The 25,056-nt window shown below is 42.2% G+C and overlaps 1 protein-coding gene across 1 annotated transcript in view; it reads right to left on the bottom strand.

Moving 5' to 3' along the window:
• Positions 1-25,056, bottom strand: part of LOC104541026 (muskelin) — a gene marked incomplete at both ends in the record, with an annotated part of 37,232 nt that overhangs the window by 10,490 nt on the left and 1,686 nt on the right. Inside the window, 4 exons of the mRNA XM_010184984.1 lie at positions 7,510-7,702; positions 11,526-11,635; positions 17,765-17,853; positions 19,264-19,406. Coding sequence (XP_010183286.1) covers positions 7,510-7,702; positions 11,526-11,635; positions 17,765-17,853; positions 19,264-19,406 — 535 coding nt within the window. The remainder of the gene's footprint in view (positions 1-7,509; positions 7,703-11,525; positions 11,636-17,764; positions 17,854-19,263; positions 19,407-25,056) is intronic.

Here is a 25,056-nt window from a genome sequence, read left to right on the forward strand (position 1 = left end):
TGCTCACCTGGCAGTGCTCACCTGTACTGGGATCAGTGCTGTTTAATATCTTCATTAATGATATTGACAGCAGGATTGAGTTCACCCTCAGCAAGTTCCCTGACAACACCAAGCTGGGTGGTGAGGTCAATGTGCCAGAGGGAAGGGATGGCATCCAGAGGGACTTGGACAAGCTGGAGAGGTGGGCGCAAGTGAACCTCATGAGGTTCAACAAGGCCAAGTGCAGGGTCCTGCACCTGGGTCAGAACAATTCTTGTCACCAATACAAGCTAGGAGGTGCTGTGCTGGGAAGCAGCCCTGAGGAAAAGGACTTGGGCTACCAGTGAATGAGAAGCTGGGCATGAGCCACCAATGTGCATCTGCAGCCCAGAAACCAACCCCAGCCTGGGCTGCATCACAAGAAGTGTGGCCAGCAGGGCCAGGGAGGGGATTCTGCCCCTCTGCTCTGCTCTGCTCTGCTCAGACCCCACCTGCAGGGCTGTGTCCAGCTTTAAGGGCCCCAACACAGAAAGGGCATTGAAGTGCCGGAGCGGGGCCAGAGGAGGCCACAAAGATGCTCAGGGGCTGGAGCAGCTCTGCTATGAAGACAGGCTGAGAGAGCTGGGGTTGTTCAGCCTGGAGAAGAGAAGGCTCTGGGGGGATCTTATAGCGACCTTCCAGGACCTGAAAGATGCCTATAAGAAATCTGGGGAAGAGCTGTTCACTAGGGCATGGAGCAATAGGATGAAGGGAAATAGTTTTAAACTGGAAAAGGGCAGATTTAGGTTGGATATGAGGAAAAAGCTCTTCCCCATGAGGTGGTCGATCAGTGGCACAGGTTGCCCAGAGAGGTGGTGCAGGCCCCATCCCTGGAGATATCCAAGGCCAGACTTGATGGGGCTGTGAGCAACCTGATGTGGTGCCAATGTCCCTGCTGACTGCAGGGGTTGGACTGGATGAGCTTTAAAGGTCCCTTCCAACCCAACACATTCTGTGATTCTGTATCTCATCCATCACCCCACTATCTCCATGTCAAGCATTTGTTCTGCATTACCTGTGAAAACTGGGAGTTCAGACACCCAGTTTACATCACCACTACTGCAGTAACTGCCAGAGGCAGACTGAGGACTCGAATGACAGATTTACATGGTTTTGTATTGAAAAAGTACAATGCACAGGCACTGCTCAGATGTGGGATGCATTTAGGGGTCCTTAATCATGTAGTACCATGTCCTTTGGTAGAATGGTATCCAGCAAACCTGCTCAGGAATCGGTTTTACTTTCCCCAGCAGAGAAAGGTAAAATTAAATTGCTACGTTGCACTTAACAGTTTTTAGTTCTTCCGACCCCTGTAATTGTGGCTTTGAGGTAAGAATTTAACAGCTTATGAACGCCTCCGTTTATTTCTAGAAAATCCCTTGGTAGGCATACAGGCATAAAGGAATCATCCTTACTGCACATACCCCTATTTATTTACAAAAAGGTAAAAATCTATGTGAAGCATGACACAACATTCAGAGAACATTTTAAAGCGTTTCCTGGCATCCTGTAGTTTGTCATGACTGAAATCCAGGTTTTAATTAAAACCCAAGCCAGCAAGTACTTCCTGGGAAAAGAGAAATACTCCGTTTAAAGACCATCTAATAGGAAAATAAGGGCATTAAAGAGCTCCTGAAAGGTGCTGAGTTTGGTCTTAAAATACAAAACCGCTTTCAACTTCCATGAACTCAGCTCTGCAAGTTTTTCAAATCAAACACTCTGCGAAAGCAGGGCAAATTTTACTTTCACCTGTCTTGCAGCCAAAAACATCAGCTTTCTCCTAGCACTAGGTAATTGAAGAAAGCCAAGAGTTTGTTCAACATACGTAGAAAAGTGGTTTATTTTGGTTTTAAGAGCAGAGTTCCTCACTCCCACTTCTCCACCATTTAGTTGGGATAAGACGCAACAGCCTTTAAGCTTGAGGCTTCACAAATTCTGATTCAGAGAGGCATCTTCCAACAGAACAAATGCTTGCGCTGTAAGAAACCTCATAGTGACTCAGGCAGATTTTTCTCACCACAAACCTAGACAGAAATCCAGCCTTTTGGTTACCATTAAAGCGTTCAGTCTTCAAGACAGAATGCAAAAACCGTATTTATCCCTATGGCAGCCAATAGATAATTGGCCATAAATAGCTCAAGAGGCTGAATTACACCACATATGATCTGAAAGGGTGATTTAACCTCTCTCCCATGCTCAACACCCACGGGCTGCACTTGTCAAGATATGACAACTTCTCCCCTACTGTGCCTTCAGCCTCTTTTAATGCTGCTTCTTGTCTTCCATGGGACGTTGGTTTGGAAATATTCCAGCTTGCTTCCCAGAAACGCTTCATTTCTGCTGGGAGCGGTTCCACATTCATTCTACTTGCACTGCGAACCAGCAGCAGCTTGTTTTGGAGGCTGAATCACCACCTGTCTGACACCACCGGGGGAAAAAAAAGGAGGATTTCTAGGCAGATTCTGTCTCCCGTGCCAGACCTTATCCTAGCGCACTCAATATGTTGCTTGCCAGGATAGCACAGCTGACCAAAAGGTCTCCAAAGCTGCTGCGAGGCACTGAAGAGCACATCTAGGCCTGCTCAGGTTTGTCAGCTGTTTCCAATGAATCAGTAGTTTAAAATACATTCAGACTCCTGTAGAAAAAAATGTTAAGTGCAAGTTTTTAAAGGAAGTCTTTTCCTTTGCCCCCGAGCCCTCTCATTTCAACGTCCATGTTTACTCTCTAAAAATCACGGCCAAAACCAGTACTTTTATTTTGTACTATTTTCAAGCCCTTCGTAGCAGCTCGTGACGCATTTTGGATGTAACAACATCGAGTTCACAGCGGTGAAAGCTCAGTAAATTCTACCTCCCTGATAACCGAAGCCTTTATTTTTTCAGCCAATTACAGGTTACCTAGAAAGGATCAGGACAAACTGCAGGACAAAAATATTTAACTTGCTGAAGCCAATCAGGAACAAGTAAAAGTTGTATTAAGTGTCTTTTTTAGACAGCATCTAGGCAGGATTACTGAGATCTATTCACTTCACTGCCAATGGCTGACAAACTTTCGGAGCTGCATTTAGCCCATAATTTCTGCATGTCAGAGTTTGGTTTTTAAGATTTTTCGTGAACCAAAGAAAAATACCCAAAACACCTAAACAGACTGAGAGTTTTGTAGTCACAGAAATCCTTCTAAAGAAAACCTGATGCTTCTGACGCCTGGAGACATGGGAGCAACAAGGAAACACATCAATTTTTCCAGCCTCAAAGCTGTAATATCTTCTCGCATTTCTTTCTTAAGAAGAGAAACGAAACAGGATACTAGGTTTGCTCCCAAATCCCTGCAAGATACGCTGCTCCTATGCAAACCGTACATCTACTTGCTTTGGAGCACTAGCAAGCCTTTCATCTCTGTATATCCCAGTACTACAGAGCAGCAAGCCAGCGTCCATACCTCCTCAGAAGTGAATCCAGATATATTTGATGTTAAAATTAACGTACGCTTGTCTGCCTGGAGCTTCCAGGAGAATACAACTGCTCCTGTGCATCCCAAGTTTTCGGAGACATTCGAGCCCGTGGGCTCTGCATCACAACTCGATGTTCGTCGTACGAGGCTGACTTGTCAACAGATAAACACAGATCACGCACCGACACGAGAGCTGCCAGGAGGAACACCTCGTTCTCCAGAATACTAATACCAAACGAGCAGATCTTCAACCCATTTCAAGCAGCTTTCTACGTCTACAGTAGCTGCAAAACAGTTCGATGAAGCAATTTGCACTCTGCATATTCTCTGTAGGAATATTAAGCAGATTTTTTTCTTCTTCAATAATATAGGCCATCTGAAAGCTATAGGAATGAATCCAAATGTGAAGCATTTGAACTAAGTCTGTGAACCAGCTGAGATTTAGGGAACCTTTTATTTTTGAGAGGAAGTCAGGCAGCTGCCAGAGTTTCCATTTGCCCGTTTTCTAAGTGTAATGCACAAGTCAAAAGAATCTGCGGGAAAAGTGTGGCTGCCTGCCACTGAGCTCTCAAAAGAAATCATCTGGTGATGTGAGGTGGAAGACAGCGTTCATCATTAGCAATGCAAAAGAACAAGAGTTTAGCTCTGCTAGCGCTAATTCTTGACCACCTACTCTTTTTCTACATGACTAAGCCTATGGAAATAGCCTGCGAGAGATGCATCGCATTTCACTTCTTAAATACCTACCACTGCAAATCTGAGCCTCTTCAGAAGACATTTCAGGCCGAACTGAGCGTGCAGTATCTCTGTCAACCTCACTGCGCTTCTGTTTGTTCCTTTAAGGCAATGAACTCTCAGATCAGCAGAAGGTCAGAAGTTCACATATTCATGTCCAGCCCAGAACAGTTCGCTCTTTGAATGATTTCAGGGATAATTTAAGGACCTGTATATCTCAATTAACTCTACACTTCACGGACCATATACAGGACTGAAGTTAATCTGCTTTTATTGGAAAAACAACACAGAGAGGAGTTCAGTCGTAAGAACGCCTGCACCTTAGGGACTAAACAGCAAGCTGTGCAGACTTCACAAAAAGGCTGCTAAGGAGGTAAAATGGTAAATGCTGGATGCTAATGAGCCTCTTTCAAACAGAGGAGCTCGAGAGAGGTGCAGAGCCAAGTAAGTACAGGTAACCGCCGAGGAGCACAGGGAACAGACGGTAGCAATACCACAGGAGAATGCGTTGAAGACTGAAAACATCTATTCCCATCCTATCAAGAAGGATCCAACTGCTAAAATCCCAGCTACATTCAACACCTTGACTTGAGCATCATCTTGTACAAACTACCCCAGCTGCAGTTTCAGGTGTTAGTGGCTATCAGGTTTGTCCACTATAGCCCTATCAGCTCCCTGACCTGGTTTGCCATGTGGCAGCACAAGCACTGGTGCCAGCGAGCGAGGGGCCAGGGGACACGGGACACACTGTCCTGAGCAAGGGCAGGATTGACCCAGTTTGTGAAAACACATAGTTGTGTCAGTTTAAAGCAAATATGGGATACAGCCTCAGTGTCTCGGGATAGAGCGCGCTTCTCTCCAAAGGGTGCTGGGAGGCGACAGAGCTTTAAATGGGTACAAAAGCTGAAGAGAACATAAGAAACTGCGGGATGGGAGAAGGAAGGTTAATGCATTCAAAGACAAGCAAAATCGTTAAGGATGAGCAATGGGAGATACGTACACTGACTTCTGCTAGCCAGGTACCAGACTAAAAGGAAGCAGTATAAACATCCTCATAGGTATTATTCTGTCCCTCAAGAAGCACTGACAAAACTTAATGATGCCACTTGAAGACCCTCCTGCAAAGTTGTCCACATTCTGTTACTAGAAATACTTGCTTCTGTACTGGCTGTAACAAAAGAGGACTGATAAAACAAGTTACAGTATATTTCTCTTTGCTTAAGTGATGCTGAGTGTCTCAGTCTCCAAAAAGTGACCCAACTACAAGAACCATGGAAACACGATTATTCACATCAAATTTGACAAGAAGCAAGTGTCCATTCGTCAGACAGGACAGTACAACACAAGATCTACAGTTTTCTACCAGCCAAGTCCTTTGCCAGTACTTCCACCCCTTGAAAAGATCTGCAGACTCTCAAGGGGAAACAGAAGTCAGCTCAGCTCAAATCCTAGGGGAAAAGTGCTGGACAGAGTAAAGGCAGTATGTTAAATATTACATAGTAAAAGAAATAAACATATAACTGCTCAAAAAATGAGGCCACAAACATTCACTTCATTAGCACCCAACAAAAAAATAAAAAGTCAATTTTTGAGACAACTTATTCAGCACATCCTAAACCTCTAGTGAAATTCCATTCAAGAAACAGTTTGTACTACAGCCTGCAATGAAGTGGAAAGCAGACGGCCTCCAGGCACCGACGAGATGAAGTCACAGCCAAGGCAGCACAACTGATGCACTGGCAAAGTCATCACCATCAGCAAACAGCTCCCCTCTGGCTCTCAGCAGATCCCTCCTCATATTGGTGGGCTCATCTGCTCCCCCCAGGCACTCATGTCTTTGAGAAGCACCGCAGACACAGCAACAGCCAGCCACAGCTCCCTGCTGCTTTCTCATCCTGCAGTCCTCACTTGCCCTTAAGATTCAGGGGGAAGCTGCCGGTCGCAAAATGTCCCTGCATTGCAGGAAGCTGTCGATGCTCCCAGCCCAGCCAACAACACTGTGCTGTCTCAGGAGGGCAGGCAACGCTCAGGAAAGCGAGGATCAACACTGGCAATCCTCAGTCTTGACTCTTGTAGCTGCACAGGGAGCTCAGCGCAGGGCAAATCTCAGCTGTTCTATCTGTACAGTTGAGAAACTTTGAGCCAAAACCTGTAGAAAGCCATTTCCTGCAGTTTTTGACAACCTGCTGCTCATTAATATTGCGCTTAGTTGAACAGCTTATTCACAAAAGGATGGTGTGTTCCCATGGAAGACAAACCTTTATTTTAAAGCTATCATTTCTACCATATCCTGAGAACCACCGACTTTAGTGGCAAAATCCACACTAACAGAGTCAAGCAGGTAGGCTGGCATCTATCCAAAAGGTATCACAAAATATTAGCCCAGAATTAAGAAAAAAATCATCTCTGGTGCCAGACATCCATTAAATTGGTCCACAAAGTCCCTAACTCTATGGGCACCAGACACAAGCTTCTCTTCTTACGCCAGTACAAGTTTCCTCATGAAGAGTGACTGCACGCACTCAACAAGCACTACACCCACAGCCAAGAGCACCTCTGTTTATCAGGTTGTGATCCAAAACCACTGCACGGGTCCTCAGGAGATGCTGCAGTGCAATAGCCCGATTCTTTTTGTATCCCAAGTACATCTCTTCCATTTTAGGAGCTGAGAGCTGTTTAAACACACTGCTCCTAAGGTAAGTTTCCAAGTAGAAAATCAATAGTAGTTATAATTGAAGTGTTTACCAATGTCCTGCTCTGCAAGGGAAGACAGTCTCTGCCTCCAGTCACTGTGACTTCTTCTACAGCATTCTCCAAGGACTACTTTCTCCACAGGCAAAGACAGCACTCATTCAAATACAGCTGAGAACTTCTGCTGAAGCACCAGGTAGCTGGTAAGCTCTAACCAGAAATCATGATACAGATCACAACTGGGAACTCAAGTCCTGTGCTTCCCTGCTCGCCACTCCCATGACTTTTCTGATAGTTCTGTCCACCTTCAGCCTTGCCAGCCATTTACGTGAAGAACTTGCACTTAACCCATTCTTAAGTGCACCACTTTGTCATCTCTGGGAGAAAGAGTCTCCAAAAGTAGCAGCGATAAGAGATTTCATGACTGGACTTTTAGCCGTCACCATACATATAATTCACAAGTCCAAAAGCTGACAGTACACCACACTGGATATGAAATATGTGAAATACACAAGGAGTGGCCAATTCTGCTACTAAGTGCATGAACATTCAAAGCAGTAACATTTCAATGTGGTTTTTTTTAATTAACATATCAGACCCCTGTGATTCTCTTACCATTCACAGCTTTTTCTATCAGTTCTTCACAAGCATCAAAGTCTCCCTTCAAGACCAGTTTGTCGTGCAGGTCTGTCAACATAGGGTGCTCCAGAGCGATCTTGGTTTTCTTCTGCAGCGACTCAAAAGCTTCGGTGTAGTTGTGCTGACGAAAATGCTTTAGGCAAAGGCGAATGGCTTCCTGTTCACGGTACTACTGGAACACAAGAAAACCTATGAGACATGTAGATTTTTTCGTTTACCAGCACTGCTGGGAGCTACCTGTGAACCTGCCTGGAGACAGAAGCAGGATCTCTTACACACGCTGCACATAAATTGCTCACGAGCTTACAGAGGAACACTCCATGAAAGATGTTATAAGCTGTGCAGGCACTTTCCAACAACAGAAAAATTATACAACTTGATATTATCCAGTTTAATAAGCACGCAAGAAGAGAGCGCACGGTGTCCCAGATCTCCACAGTGACCATTACTTCCCCCCCCCCATCTGCCTGGCCCTGCTGTTCAAGGCCTACCCGAAGTGCAGAGCAGGAAAAAGCCTTCGCTATCAGCCTTACATAATTTGATTGTATGACTCTTATGTAACAAAATAATTTAGAAGAGTAAGTAGGTCACAGCTTTTCCAGAAGCAGAAGTTAAAAAAAAAAAAGAGCCACAAGAACAGGAATACTTGCGATGACCACTGCTCCTGCAACTGAGAGGCAGAAGGCAGAGCTGACCCCAAATCCTGCGGGTTCACGAGGGTTTCGGATCAGCGGCAGCGAGGATTTACGTGCACGCCAAAGTTTTACTTTTAATATATTCCCATGTATCATGAAGCAGAACCCTTGCTTTCACCCTGCCAATAAGCCAAAGCTGCTCATTTCCCACTCAGCTGTGGCAAGGGGAGAGGAAAAGCTCGAGAAACCCACACCAGGTCAAACGTCCAGGCAGAGAAATGTGAGGGAAGAGTAAAGTCTGAGTGAGAGTTTGCTGCTGCTTGTGCTGTTAACCTACCAAATCATCCCCTGCCTTCTCGAAGCTGCTAACAACATGCATAAGTAACATGGATTTTTAAGTCAATAAGTAGCAGAACCACTTATTTTAAATACTCCTCAAACCTAAATTCTAAGGCGTTAAAGAGAAAAAAAAATAGATTTTACTCCTAACTGGACATCACCGCTAGAAGTGAAGTTTATGGTATTTAAATGAACAGAATCTTTCTGAAAACCTGGAACTACCACTAACGTTCAACAAAAATTAGCGTTCTTGAAATAATGGCAAGAATCTCATAAACTGAAGCAGCCTAAAAGAAACACGGCCATGTGCTATATTTTTAGTTCTTAATCCATCAGTATTTCACAGCTGCAAATAGCCAGAACTATGCATTTTTAGAAAACCAGTTCCCAGCCCACATGAAAAAGGCCAAGGACACGTACTGATAAAAATGCGAGACTGTAGCAAAGGAGTTCTAAAGCTAAACCAGAGTTTTACAGCACAACTCGGGAAAAAAAACCTCTTTTTTTTTCCTCCCAAATAGATACCTGTAACAAAACACTGTCTTTAAGCAAATGTTTGCTTCCAAAACCACATTAGACTCTGTTGCTCAAAAGGACAGCAAGCAAAAGGATAGCTGCACACCAGTAAAAACCAGTTTCTGTACCTTCAGCTCGTCTAGTTTACACATTGGACAAAAACCACACTTTGCCTATTTCCGCTGAGCCCCTCATGACTGACAGACTTGGCTTACAAAGCATCAAGTGACTGCTGGATGCAGGTTGGCCACTCGATGCAACACAGGAGTTCGTATTTAAATAACACCACAGTAGATAGTACTTCAGAAGTTAAAACGTAAAAGCTTTTCTATGCAGAAAGGTGTATAAAAAGTATATAAAAGGCTCCTTTTTAAATGCTGTCATGCCGATTTAAAGAGATGACAACCCAAATAATAGCCTTGATCTGAAGCAATCATTGCTATGGGTAGAAACACAACAAGACCATGAGACTAAGATAATGACAGTGTCAAAGGCATTAGTAGAATTAAAAATATTTAAGCGTTCATGGTGACTCCACCACTTCCCTGCGCAGCCTTTTCCAAGGCTTGAGGAGTTCCTAAAGTACGTCCACTCCAGTAAAAGCAAAGTGCTCAGGCTTTCAGGAGGCAGTAGGCTGAGCTGGACAGCAAGGAGAAAGCAGCAGGGAATGAACCGAGGAGCACATCTGCTGCCTTGAGTTCTTATGTGTTACCCCCAACTCCACTCGCTTCAGGAAAGGGAGGCTTTGTTGGTTGAAGCACACATAACAAAAAGGATGGGCAACGTTGTGTAGAACCTTCTTCTCATCTGAAGTCTCAGGCAGCAAAGAATTATTAGATTTCAAAGCCTTTGAGACTTCCAAGAACACGCACGAAAATACTCACATCACCTCAAAGAACTGGAAGAAACAGGTCAGCTTTTCTGCCTTTCCCCAGATATGGGTCAGCACATATCCTCCTACATTGATCTGGCAACAGCGGCCTCTCAGGACTGTGAGAGAGGAGAACACCAGCGAGACATGCACTCATCACCAAAAACTTGGCAACTGATCCTATTAGAGCATAAACAATCGTGACTAAGCCTCTGCCTTGCCGCTTTAGGGCTTCAAAGGCTCAGAAGAACAATGCTGGCACCCCTTGAAGAAGCTGTCACTCCATCCATGCTGACCATGAAAAGCATCAATTCTGTGGGATGAGAGGGAACAAAACAGGCTGACATCATCATCAGGAGGCTCCTGACCGAGAAATAAAAAATAAAAATCAGAGCATCCCCATTACAGCAACTGGTGAAAAACGTCAGAGACGACACCACGTGCAGAGGCAGCAGAAAGCAGCCCAGAAAACCACCAGCAGCCTCTGCCAACTTGACTTTTCAGAGCTGGAAACCAGCAGACCAATGACCACAACACCACTTGAATCACAAAGCAGCCCCAGACAACTTCCAACTAATGGTGTTTTTAAATGCTCCACGAAGAAGTTTGTCATATTGGTACAAAAACATGAGCCAGACACAGCATGGCCACACTGGCAACACCATAAACTGGTGAGAGCCTCAGCACTACCATGCACAATCTTTATCTTCTTTTAAGTTTTTCCTTCTGGAAGCAGAGATACGCTGCTCCACTACCCAGTCTTATTCAGCTGGGAAAGATGTCTTCCCCGTAACACAATATGAATTTCATGAATTGTTCCACAAGATCTATGCATAAAAAGCAGCAACAAAATGAATTCTGGTTGTCAGTGTGCACTTCCCTCCCACAGGAGAGGCATCTGTTGTACTCAATTAAATACAGTTTAGACAAATAACGTTTAGAACCCTTTGAACTCTCTGTCTATCAAAGTGGCAAATGGTATAAATCATCTCATCTCACAGTCCAGTGGCATCAGCTCCCCTCTGCTTCAGAGTATTCAAAAGAGTAAGAGGGAAACATCAGAAGTACAAGGAGCTGCAGCAGGAAAGGCACCAACGTGGATTCTCTTTAAAACAAGCTCATTTTTATACCCTAAAACAAAAGCTGCATATGTAACCCAAAAGGCTCTAGGCTCACATATCGCTCTACAAAAGGACTGGTATGGTAAGAGAAGGCAAGAAAAGGGAGACAGGGAATTTGGTTTTAAGATTCATTTCCCTTCCAATGCAAATACCATTTTACTAATATTGTCCTCCTTGACTCAGTGCTCCTTTCTTTTATGTTTTTCTTGTGATGTCTCTCCCTAGCAGGGTTTTTTTTTTTAATAGGACTTTTTTTTGGTGGTGGTGGCAATTTTGGTGGTGGCAATTTTGGTTTTTTTGGGGGGGTGATTTGTTCTTTTTTTTTTTTAAAAAAAAGAAGCAGATTTGAATTAAGTCAGCCATGTGGTTTGAGTTTTAACTACGCGTTTGTTATTTTAATAGCTGATATCCAAGGAATGAAAAGGTCACGAAATTCCAGTCAAGAGAAGTTTCACAAGATTCTGAGACCACAAACCTTCAAACAAACGGGCACCCAAAACGCAGGCCTACCTTGCTGTACCAGTTGAGGCACGGCTGGACCACATCTGGATCATCAATGCCATTAAGTTCAACATACCAGATACTAAAATTGAAGCTAGGTCCCCAGGATAAGAGTGGAACTGGAGAAGAAAGGAAAAGGAAAAAAAAGAAGATGCATAAACATCAAGCAAACACTGCGTGAGTCTTATCATGCTACACATAGCACTATTTCAACAGAATGCTTCCAAAGGTTACACAAAATTCAGTATTTCTGATTTAAGTTCTAGTTCTTTTAAGAAAGCTTAAGAAAATTAACAAATACATCACGTGAAAGTTGTCATTTAAAGCAACCTGTTCCCAGCAACATGAACACAGCAGATCATTACAAAGCAGAAGCTCGCTTTAAGCAAAAAAGCAAAAATACCGTCATTGAAAACAGCTCAAAGAGGCAACAAGCCCTGACATGGATGGGAATCACAAGCACAGCAGCGACAGTATTTGCTCCTCATAGGACACTTATTTTCACATTTGTCAGCAACAATTATTTTCCCTAATGGTGGAGACAAGAAGCTTGGGTATTTTAAATTTTACCAAATCAGTAACGTCTGCAAGTTGTGGAGGAGGGACGGGGGGAACTGTCAGTTCCCAATTGAAAAACTTTTTTTCAAAATCTTAAATGTACGCAGCTCTTTGGCTAATATTGTTTTATCTGAGTATTGGAACAGACGTACTTGGAATATTAAATGACCAGTGAAACACACTGCAGCCTCTCACCTAAGGCTTCTCTACCACTCTGTGTTAACACCTATGGTTCTTGTGCTCATCTTTTTACCTGTTCATTGCATCTGCAGGTTAAGACTCAGTTTTGCTTTTCAGAGCAACTCCAACTCCCAGAAAACCCATGTGAACTCTGCCTCCTCAAAACTGCAGTGCAATCAAGTGGTTTTATTTCAAATACTTCTGTTTCCTTTTTATTTGACCGTAACCGATAAACAGGAAAAGATAGTACTAGAGTTGAATGAGTAGTTACCAGCAACAGCGTGGAGTCCACTACTTCCTCCCTTCCACAGAAACTATTTTTGCCACTGTTTTTGTCTTTCAAACCACTATAAAACACCACTGAGCTTAACTTGTTGAACTAAGGGTTTTCTGCCCTATTCCTTCAGGAAATAAAACCCAAAATTTGTCTAAAAGTTGTTCCTGAGCTGTTAAAGGTTCTTAAGTAGCTACACTTCAAACAAGCTAGACCTATCATTTTCTGCAATGTGTTTGGGTACAAAATGTACGTTCAAACACATGGTTTTCTAAATTTTAAAGGGCGTTTCCATGAACCTATTAGTAAATACTTATGACAGCTTCTGAGAACAGTCACCAGAAGAGATTTTTAGAAAAAAAATCAAGAGAGAGTTTGGATATGCTGAATATAACTGATTGTAATACCTAGAAGTAGGTACTTTATAAATTACAGCTCTCAAATCATCCTCTTCAAATAATTTCTTTCTACTTGACTGTTCAGCATACAAAGCAAGATGCTTTTTCAGAGCAGTTCCTAGTAGGTGCATGCTTGTGGAGATGGGAGAAGTGAACTGGTCAGAAAAACCAAGAGTCACCTATTTTCCACCCACACTGCATACACTCTCCCCAAAAAACTTGGTCCTTGCTTAGTTTTATCCCTTGCACAAGGGATTGCTGCCAATATGGTACCTTAACACCACCAAACATTACTACTCTCAAATCCAAGTACACAAATAAGTTTAAACCTGGGTATTTCACCTATTAAGGCGGCAGACTGACAAAAGACCACATGTAAGAGCAACACCTTTGGTTTTTATCTCAGACCCAAACACAGACCAAGACCAAAATGAAGTTAAATTTTGGCGTTAATTCAGCTATAAAGAAGTAAAGCCTATCCAGCAGCTTCTTGCACTGAAACACTGAACCAAACCACAGACCACCTCAAATGGACCGAGACCATAAATTTCCTGATGGTGAGCCTGAAGCCAATTTCCTAAAAGTACATTTACTGCATGAAAAACCAAACCTAAGTATTACCATCTTCCTACTTCATTCCAGAAAAAAAGCAGAGGTATTCACTTCTATTTCAGCAGTTCTTCTCAGAATTTATACCAATTTCTCCTGGAAAAAAATTAACAATTCACTCCCATATCCTGGCAGCCAACTGCAGCCTGAAAGAAGTATCAGGACATGCAGAGGAATCCTAGAGAGCTATCACTACAAAAAAATGTAAAGCCATCAACTTGCTACCACTTCTCCATCCAGTTAACTCGGCTTTCAATAGTCTTGTTTACACTAAGCAAACAAATACCAGAAACAGTGATTTAAACTTCAAGATTTTCACAGTGCAATGATCTACTTTAAGGAAAGCGCAGACGTTATAGGGAACGCAGTGCTGCACAGGCAGAGAAAACTGAATTTTATCTTTTTAAAGCTACTCCACAGCAGTAGGAAAAGAAACAAAGCAGAAGGGTTGAAACTAATGAGATTTCTATTCCCTTAGCAAAAACCAAGCGTTCTTCTGGATCATCTCCCCATTCTTGAACCTTTTCCCTGCCTACCAAACTACACAAAGGAGACACCTCTCATCCAACCAGAGCTTCTGCAATAGCTGAGAAACATCTTTATCTGAAAAATTACCCTGCAATCCAGCGGCGGAGGCTGCATCTTATGCTATCCACTGTTTGCTACATTGCTTTTTCCTCCCCCACACACACATACCTTTGAGGTGGTGTTTTGCGCTACGATTAAAGGTGTTAAATCTGAAGCCTAAAGCTACAGTTATTTATCCAGTTTTTACCATAAAGCCACCTCAGCACGTTTTTTTGCTGCATGTACAACAGAAATCCACCCTGAAACCCACAACTGTTCAGACCAGCTGAAACTGTCACTCCAGTGAGGTGCTCAGCAGACAAAAAAAAAAAACAACCAAAAAGAAAAAAATCAATATTCCTTCAAGAGAAGAAGGTATTTAGGTCGCTTAAACAGTTCTTCACCCGCACAAGGGTGATTTTAGGGGATCACAGAATCACAGAATGGTTTGAGTTGGAAGGGACCTTAAAGGTGCCCCAGTCCAACCCCCATGGGCAGGGACACCTCCACCAGCCCAGGCTGCTCCAAGCCCCAGCCAACCTGGCCTTGGGCACTGCCAGGGAGGGGGCACCCACAGCTTCTCTGGGCAACCTGGGCCAGGGCCTCACCACCCTCATAGTCAAGAATTTCTTCCCAATATCCAGTCTAAATCTCCCCTCTTCCAGTTTAAAACCATTCCCCCTCGTTCTATCGCTACCTGCCCTTGTAAAAAGTCCCTCCCCAGCTTTCCTGTAGGACCCCTTCAGGAACTGGAAGTTCGCAATAAGGCCCCCCCACAGCCTTCTCTTCTCCAGGCTGAACCACCCCAACTCTCTCAGCCAGTCCTCCTAGACAAGGACTTCAACTGTCTATACTAGAAAGGCCAGTAGCAGAGGCATTAAACAGTACAGTAATTTCAAATACCTCTCAAGCTAATTTCAGTGTCCCTCGTCTATGGGTACTAGACACACAAACAGTGCATGTTTGGAAAAATGGATGTAAAAATGTAGTCAATACATTTAATGCAGGAAACATCCCTAAAGAAAGTACTGATCATTTCTATTACACCAAAGCTTCAAAATCTTGAAGCCCAGTTAGTAACTCCCATGCTAGTAATGAACTGGCATGAGAATTACACTCATTTCTTCAAGCTCTTTCACAGCAATCAGTCTTCACAGCACCTTCTGCTTTCAAGGACGCAGTACGAAAAATCTGCTTGCAGTCACCACAAAAACAGAGCCAGAAACAAAAGCTCACAGACATTAAAAAGATTATTCTTCGATACTCTGTCCGGATAAGTATCTTCTTCCCCCTCCCAAGTTCTTTAATGAGGTGCTACATGAAATGTAAAAATTACTTGTCAAGTAGGTCAAAAGCCTGCACAATTGGGCATTTCAGTGCTAAGGAATTGAAGTTGAACTAATTAAACTGAAAGTGCAAGTCTTTTTTGTGACAAAAGGAGAGAGAAAAGTTATTTTTCTGCTTTCTGTGAGTCTGAAACTTCCTCTAATACGTGAGCAACGGAAGTTGTAGGAATTCTTTTCCTTTATCAATAGATCTACTCATGCCACGTTCCTCCTGCCCCGTTCCCCATGTAAACCTCACTGTTGTGTTATTAACGGCAGTGTATAGTACATTTATCTGCAGAATTATAAAGCAAATGCCCGATGCAAGTCTCTGCCGAACTAACCAATGCCTTCCCCAAACACGCAAACCTCACTGATAACAGCAACTTTTTCGGTGTCAGTCTCTAAGAGTCCAAAAGGGCAGATTTTGGCCTCATGTTTACTGGCAGCATTACAAGGAACACAGCACGGTATTTCGAATTTTGAGTTACTTTGGCTAGCAGCTTGGAAATTTTAACAAACTGAAAACACAGTCAAGCTGTGAATCTGAAAAATAACAGAATTTCGTAACACCGTTTTGCAGTTGTTTCACAGCAAAAACCCCTCGCAGGACTTCATAAACAAAATGACGCTAGCCATCAACTAGAGGTTTTAATAGAATTTGGTAAAAGGATCATTTTAACTTCTGTCTTGGTATAGGAATTTATTCATAAAAGATAGCTTCAAGAAATAAAAAGGTATAGATACAGCTAAAAGGAAAACTCATCTCAAACCATAAATAGTAAGCAAGTTGACAGTTAAATCCAAAGCTAATATTAGTATGTCTAGAACACAACGCTTAATGCTACACGAGGAACCCAACCCAAGAAAACAAGCCACAGAAGAATTAATACTACTCATGCCATGTCAGGGAAAAAATCCTGGTAATCAGCACTTCACTTTCCTAACACGTTTCAAGCTACTGCTACACTTCGTAACAGCAGAACACATTTTTATTGGAATACCATTTACACATCCAAAGTAGTAGCTAATCATCTTTCCATTCATCCCTTTCGCCCTCCCTCATTTCCCAAGAACCTATTGCATGAAGTTTCAGAATACGTTTTAAAAAAAACAAATGAGTTTAACTTTCCCGATGCAGTCAACCTCAAGCTCTAACCATTCCTCTGCTCCCCTTGAGGTTTCCTAAAGCCAAGCATTACAGATTACTCCAAAAGTAGCAGCCAAAAAGAAACCCAATGAACAACTCATTTTTCCACTTCTCTGAGAACAGGCAACACCACCATCTACGGCACACAAACCATTACTTGATTCCCAGTCTGAAGCTTTCAAGTCCTCAGGCAAACACGAGCAGAGATTCAAGAAAGCTGTGCAGAAGACACCAGAGCAAAGGGCTCCGAGGGGAGCCCCTCCACAGCCACTGTCATCCACATCTTGGCAAAGGAACTACCCAACACTTCAAAACACTCCTCAATTAATCTAATTCAGTCAACGGGATCTTATCTCTGTTTTCAGCAACTACCCCCTTGCTCTATTTTTAACCCTAACCAGCTAGTTTAAAACCAAGAGAAATTACTATTCTTTTACTGTCTTATTAGAGAGGAAGGGGAAGATAGATTGATCGAGCTACAAAAAGCTGAAAGGCTCTGAATTTTTGGATTAAACCCAACCAGTATCACTGACAGCCACCGTAAGACACTTGTTCTCTCTGGCCTGCATGAAGCAAGGAAGAGAGATGTTCACCTGCTCCCATCACAGGTCCCAGTAACTGGCCTTCATTAGCACCCCCTTTAGCAAGCTCCACCAGAAAACAAGACCAGACATTGCGGGGTATCCTTCTTCTTTGCCTTGCATGTCATTTTTAGCCAGAGATGAGACATAATTATTAAAGTAGCAAGAAGAGAACAAGGAAACCTTCTGCTGTTGCTCTATGAGTTGTGAGCATGTTTGAGAATGAAAGACGTCAACCTTTTTCAAACTCTAGGGTTGTCAACACTGAAACTTTTACTGGTATTTAGCTTAAAAAAAAAGGTAAAGCTCTATATAGCAATTTATAGTAGGACAGTAAGCAGCTCCTCCAGCAATTAGTTGACTCAACAACTGCATTTCTGAAAATGACTGCATTTCACTTTCATTCCCCAGGACTTAAATTACAGAGCCATTATTTCTTAGTAACAGGACTTCACTGAGTTCCAATCTAACCGGCCTAAAAGATCATGAAATGGAACAGCTACTGTGGATACTTTGCCTGAGTACAATTAAGTGACAAGTGCCAAGACTGGCACGAGTATAAGAAGAGATTATTTTCTACTCAGAATGCTGAAAAAATGCATTTACCTATCTTAATGAATCGACAGGGGAACATCTGTTCATCAATTTTATGCTTCAAGGTGAATGTTTCTTTGTTATAATCATTCTTTAAGCCACTGTGGGAAAAAATAAATAAGGTTACTAAATCTTACCTTGTATTTTAGGACTAGCTAATAAACGCAATCTAGGTCACGCCTGAAATGTGAAGCTTGTTGCATATTACTATGAATCACAGGTACGCATGCTGGACCAATGCCTGGACTGCTATGCACCATCTTACCTCCCTGGGAGGCAGCACTGGGTAGTGGTTTCAGGAGGGAACTAAATTTGGGTCAGTGCTGCTCATCTGCACCTGTAACCCTGCGCCTTCAGCACCCCATCTACCTGAATTTTCCATTGTCACGGAGGAGATGGATCAGCTTTCAGAATTATCACACTGCCAAAGTGCTTTCTGATCCGTTTATAGACATGGCTTTATAAACAATATTTGATATTTAGTGTCATTTATTGAAAATCTTAAGTCCATTTTTTACTGAAGATGCAAGTACAGGTCACAAAAGAAGGATTTTTATTAAACTTCAGCACAAGTGAAAATGACATTAGATATCAACCATTACCATGCTAAGGCCTCTTCCCCCATAATTCCAGCAACAATAAAGTCAAATTGCAAGACTGGTCTATCTTAAGAGGGCAAGTGGATGGAAGGGGCCGTGACTATTTTCTGTATGGTCTTGAAGGACACCTGCAATAAAGAACTTCCAATGTTTCTCCACAGCTGTTCTACATGACTACAGGTGATGCACTCCCGTATATTCCCCAGAGGTGCCCTTTCCTTCTAATCTATTTTTGGAAGCCTACAGTTCTTGCTTCTCATTTCTCTTGTATTCCTAGATATTTAAAAATCATTTCCCTTTCTGAAACAGAAGACTCCTTAAAAGGACCTTACAAATTTACATTAGCAGCTGCTCGGAAGCTCTGGATAGCTTGAATAGCAAAAAGGCTCTTTCTTTAGTCTCTATCAGTACCACTACCAAATCAAACTAAACAAAGGAAAACATGGTTTTTCCGTTTGCTTATTTGATTTATTTACCCATCTGAAGAAAGGCAGAGCAGCTGGCTAGTTCAGGAACTTTCACAACTGCAACTCAATTCTTGGGCTTGGTTATTTGGGCTTTTAAAAGCTACTTAAAGTTACCCACACCTGGGGAATCATTTCTCTCGTGCCTCAAGCACACACATAAAAAGGAATCACAATTCAGCAACATCACATCCTGCTCTCAGCTCTTCCAAATCTCCAAGAGTTCGCTCTCCACAAATCCTCTGTGGTTAGAGCCGAATAAGGAAGGCTTGGAACGAGTGCTGAGATTGCTGCTCTCTGACCTGGCCATAAACACAAAGGCAGATAATTGCAGGATCACAACCACAGCTCTATTGCACTCTTAACCATGTGTCTGCTCGGGAGTGAAGGGGAAGAGCATTTTGGTCCAGCCTTTATGAATACCATAGCTGATGAAGTCACATCTTACCTGGACAGGAGATCTGTCATGTTTTCCTCATTCATCCCACCAAAGACTTTAAACTTCTTTAAATTGCAGACGTGCGTTTTCTCATATTTGCCAAATGTGATACTCTGGACTATGGCAGGTCTTTCAAGTTTCAGAATCAAATACTGCGGAAGAGAGAACAGTGAATTTTAATATTAAAGCAAGGCTGCAAAACACGCCAAGGGAGAAGCATTACAGCCTTCAAAAATTCAGTTTACAAAGCCAGAGAATGAAAGTTGAGATGATCCCTCCCCAGTATTGTATTTTCTCCTTTGTTCCTGGAATGAAGCAAAGGGGTTTTTAGGAATATTACTTTAAAAGCAGTTTATCCAGGAAAAAAAGATTTGGTTGAACTACCTATTCCTAGCATTTCTATTCAGGGCTTACATACATTCCTTCAAGCTGGATGCAAAGCTTCCTGAAATCTGGCAAATAGGATCAAACTACAGAGAGTGATGATTCAAACGCCCACTACAGCCTGAAATGAAACCTAAACTGAATACACAATTAGATAAATACAGTATGTTCCACACGCTAAGAGAACATCAAATTACTTCTCCTCCCTGGGCTGACACTATTTAACCACCGAACACAGACCAAGTTTCATGTGTGGCTAACGCAGGAACCAACTGCTTATTAACCATACCAAATAAACCCAAGCCACTTAAACTGACAATAAAGCAGCTTTACACATAAAACGATGAAAATGTGAACATTTGCTCCCCCCTTACACAGATGTCCCCCCCCCCTCCACAGTGTCTGAATAGTCGGATTATTCTATTCAGGCCTCAGCTAGCAGCTTCACCCAGCATTGCTGGAGGAAAAGATCTGTTCCACTGGAAAAGCGTATGCAGAGAAGCACTTGTACCATTCAGCACCAAGTTGATTAAACCTTCCCATACAAAACAGGTCTTGGAGGGAGTTCGGAGACATCCCGTTGTGCAGAATACATTGAATTTTATACCTGAAAACAATGTGTTTATTCCCTTCCCTAACTTCCCAGAAATAGGGAGTACACAGGGAAACAAGAGAGTGCAGAATCACCATTACTCATCATGCTGGATTTTGTTACAAAACCTTGTGATCGAGGCCACAGCACAAGCAGATCAGGAAGGCGTTGTAGGACACCTCCCACTGCAGGCACTGCTGGTGGCCCTTTCCTCCAAGGAGCAGCGCTGCCAAACCACGCAGACACGACGCAGTATTTTGAGTCTTTTATCAACCTCAAACAGAGACATTTGCAGACGTGTGGCTGCTGTAGATCCTGAGTAGAGACTCCCCATAGAGCGCCACGGGTATCACTTTGCTTGTGCTGAACAGCTTCATCAGTGGGAACAACCTTATCCTAGAAGGGTATCTTTTGGGTGAACACATTTTCACATCCATTTAGTTCTCAATCTTTCTGTCAGTGCCCTATAAAGCAACTTATTGCAAACACAGGAGCAGTACTGGCATCGTTCTAGAGAGCACCAGGATAAACATTTACAAAAAGCTTTGCTTAAAGGAAAGACTCGTACATGTAAAGTTGATTACAGAGTGCACTACAGTTGACAATGCACTCTGGATAGGCATCTATGAGAATAAGGAGGATTTACTGCAAAAGAGGTTTCCGGCAACCCAAAATTTTTCAGAATGAAGAAATTAAACGAGTATCAGCACTGCTAGGATACAAAAGAATGCTTTGGTATTTCCAAAGATTTGGTTTTTTTAAATGAAAAATTTCTAATTTTGTGAAGAACACCGTCCACCGAAATGTCAGAACCAACTGCTAGTTTAACTAGTAAGTTTAACGATTAAACTACTAGTTTAAGTAGCAGTAAGCCACGCTTTTGTCTCAAAGTACTTGTCAAACTTCAGAAAAAAACAAAGTTCTTTACAGAAAACAGCGATGTATTTTTTTGCTAAAGCAGAGAAAAGGAAGGGATGAGCAAAAGGACAGTCCTGTAATGCGCAAACAGTACTTGATACATGGCACAGCCTGCTGCCAAGATTCCCATGCAGAACAGACAGTACACAATAACGTCTCAGAATTCCTCCTACACCATCGCATCTTCCCTACAGATTTCTCCTGGAGCTGAAAAAGCTAAGCATCAGCAACTGCAATTCTTAATCTTGCTGGAATGGCAAACCTAATGCTTGGGTCACGAAGACACAGTTGAGAAAGTACCACACGACATTTGCAAACGCTTGGCACAAACTTCATCCCGCATTATTCAGTTCCTACCCTAAATTAAGGGAGAGAAATCCAGGACTGCAGTTAAATCCTGTATCTTGGCATACATGCCTAGAAGGGAGCAAGGCACGGCAATTACTCCGCATGGGTAGCGGTGATTTCGGAAACCTACAGATAAAGAAGGAACGGCGCAGCATCCTTCCTGCTTCCACACTTCCCATCACCTGCTGAGTCAGATGCTACAGAAAACATAAGCCCAAAAGCTAAAGACAACCTTTTCGTGAATTTAGCTGCTGACTGAAACAAAAGACAGGTTTGCTTTAAAGCCTGTGGCCCAACGCCTGTACCTACGTATGCATTTTTGTGTTTAATACAGATATACATACACAAACACATTTTTGAAGGGTTTATGTATACACACGCTGCTGCCACTGTGGGTACAGGCTAAAATCTCACTGATGTCGAAACAATACATTGCCTTTAGAGCTGCAAACAGCTGGCTGTGTGGATATTTTTGAACCGCGACCAGGATTTTTAGATGTGACAGACAAAGATGTGATAAAAGCATACGTAAGATCAAATGATTTATTAAACCTGGAGAGGACAAGTCTATGGGATTTCAAATACATACACCGAGTTACTCGACATTTTGCTGTCCTATTGCTATAAGCAACATCAGTACGTTTAAGGTGCAAGTATTCATCAAGTAGTCCGAAAATCCAAATTATTAACTGAAGTACTGGCTCATTAGAGACATGGCACACAGACACTAACTGGAATACTGTGCAAAAACCCCAACCTCGTTGTTAAGCCTCAAATTACAGCACTTACAAAAAAGATGCTACGAAACATTAGAAGAACCGTAAAACTTCTGGTTTATGATTAAATGTTTTTGTAAGTGAAGATGCACAAAGAGCAGAGTGCAGTAAGTCACGTACGGCACTTCAGCACCTCCACAGCTTGTTACTGTACACCCAAAAAAGCAAATCCAGGCCTGTCACACTGGGAGCCGCAGCAAAACTTCAACCTTTCTTGAAGCTCTGGTCTGTGCTACCATTTGATGAGAACCACGTGCACGCTTCTGCATCGCACAACTGAGTGCAAATTTTATTCATGTACTTTAAATTAGTTCCTGATACAATCTGAGCAGCAGGATGGAAATGAAGAGAGGAAAACTGGGCTTCTCGGATGCAAAACTGAAACCAACTGTTTGGACAGTGCCACTAACTCTATACATACACTCTTTAACTGTTCAAAATTCACATCTCCACATCAAATACGCTGGACCAGACTCCAAACTGCATGTGCAATGAGAGTCACATTGTATTTTATTAACTTCTTTCTCTTCAACCATTTCTGCTCAAGCATTTTTTTATTACGGAGTAGCAAAACTTGCATTGCATTTGAAAATAAAAACACAAAATAAGAGGAGGCTGCCCTCGTCTACTACACAAGCCTACCCATTGCTTTTGCAATTAAGCTTGTGGCTAAATAAAAATCTATCCTTTTGTTGTACACACTATTAATCAAGCCACTCAGGGGAATTAAACCTTCTCCTGCACGCAGTTTTCTAGGGCAGACCATCGCTGGAGCCAGCAGGATGAGCATTTATGACAGGGCCATGGTCTTCAGCATTACCAACCTCATTGCTTCACACTTCCTATGTAAGCCTAGAACCACTTCAAAAATAGAATGATCAGCCCTCTTCTGCCTGAATAGGTTACTACATAACAGGTTTGTTATTGAATATATAATTTCTGGGTCATTCTATTTCAAGACTCAAGAACGGGATCTAGTTTAATAAACAAAAAAACAGCTGTCATATGTATTTCCTTTCACTGGCACTCATTCATAACCAACTGGTGACTTTCACGGTCACAAGAATTATTTAACTCTACCATACCCACAAAGTTCGGAAAACCCTTTACTAAATATAGTCACATGGCAGCATTTCAAGTGTCTGGACTTCCACTTTCAGTTTCTTTCCCTTAAAAAAAAGCTTTAATGCAGACTCCGGCACATTTACTGCAAAGCATGGGTCTTCATTGAGCTACTGAAGAAATTCCCAAATTTATACCTATGTTCTTCTAATTCAGGTTCATCTTCACAAGAGGAACACTCTGAAATCAAAAGTGCCTGGAGAGGTTTCGTTTCACTCAACAAGGGAAGGGAATAAATCAACGTTTAGAGACTCGTTCGTATTTTTACCTCTAAGGTAGCACAGCACCACCACCTCGGCAGGGAATTACTAAACCTTTACATTAAGGTGAGACACTTGAGGAGACAAACACGAGCGATTAGAGCTGCAGAGCTTATTAAAATATCTTAAGGCACGTTCCAGTGAGCATGACTGCCATCAGTCCTTGTGTCACAGCCCTAGTTTCAGCTAACAAAGTTGGAAACAAGGAAAGCTCTATTTTACCAAGTTTCAGTTCGCTTCCTGTCCCGGACTATTATGGCCACCCACACATTTTAACAAGTGCGTCACTGCAAAAGTGACCAATTTTTAAGCGAACTCGTGCCAACACACAAGCCAAAATATGCTTTGCAACTTCATTTTCCATAAGATACATGATGTTTATTCCAGGGATTAAAAATCATGGGTATGTATCATCATTTTTTTGGAATATGAAATACCCGACCTCTAATATAAAGCAACTAATTTTCCCCCAGCTTCTCACCACAATTATAATTCAGTTAAGCACTATCTCAACTGAAGTTGTCCAAGCTAAAGAATCTGCCACAACCACTTCAGCCATCTGCAAGAACAAGGAAGCAGGAAACCTGAATAAAACTTTCACCTACATTAAAATGTGGCAGTCTTTCCATGGGCAAGGTGCAAGGAACAGCTATTTCGAGCAAAACGCAACCAAATCTGAAGTTCTTTTGTCAAGTATGAGACAACACAATTTGGAACTGTTTCTCTCTGTATACACAGAAATAACAAAAACTGCATTCTTTGCACACAGGTCTCTTCTGAAAAATTTTAATTCCCCAATCTGAAAAATTTTTACTCCTCATTCCCTCTTTACAGCTAATTTTTCAACAGTTAAACGGTAAAAAATGCTTTACACGAATAACTAAGCCCTCAGGTTAGAAGCACGAGAATTAACTAAGGTACATATTGGAAACACTGCAAATACATCATCTCTTTCACTCTGCGCTCAGGATCAGGCTTGCTGAATACACAAGTCATTGCACAGCATTTTATATTCTCATTATTGAATAACAGAGATTCATGTAAGAAGAATCCAGCAGGATGGCCTTTTCCACTTAGACAGGTTTTCTGTTTATTTTGTCTTTAAATAGCAGAATAAAACTCAAATACTGCCTTGCCAATCTCAGTTGCAACTATGAAGACTAACTTTTTGCAAGTCAGACCAAAGGACCTCAAATCTGGATATCTCTCTCTATATATATACATATATATGTATATATATAAGTTAAATATATGTATGATAATGTTAATTCACCTCTCTCCTATCAAAACTTCAATTTAAATTACTTGTCCATCATGTGGGGCAGCATCCAGTTCTCCAGGACCAGATTCAGAAGCTCTGCAACAGCATCTTCATTCAGGCCATGATCAATACACAAAGTTG

Source organism: Mesitornis unicolor, unplaced genomic scaffold, assembly GCF_000695765.1.
Source record: "Mesitornis unicolor isolate BGI_N332 unplaced genomic scaffold, ASM69576v1 scaffold1265, whole genome shotgun sequence".
NCBI classification, from domain to species: Eukaryota; Metazoa; Chordata; class Aves; order Mesitornithiformes; family Mesitornithidae; genus Mesitornis; species Mesitornis unicolor.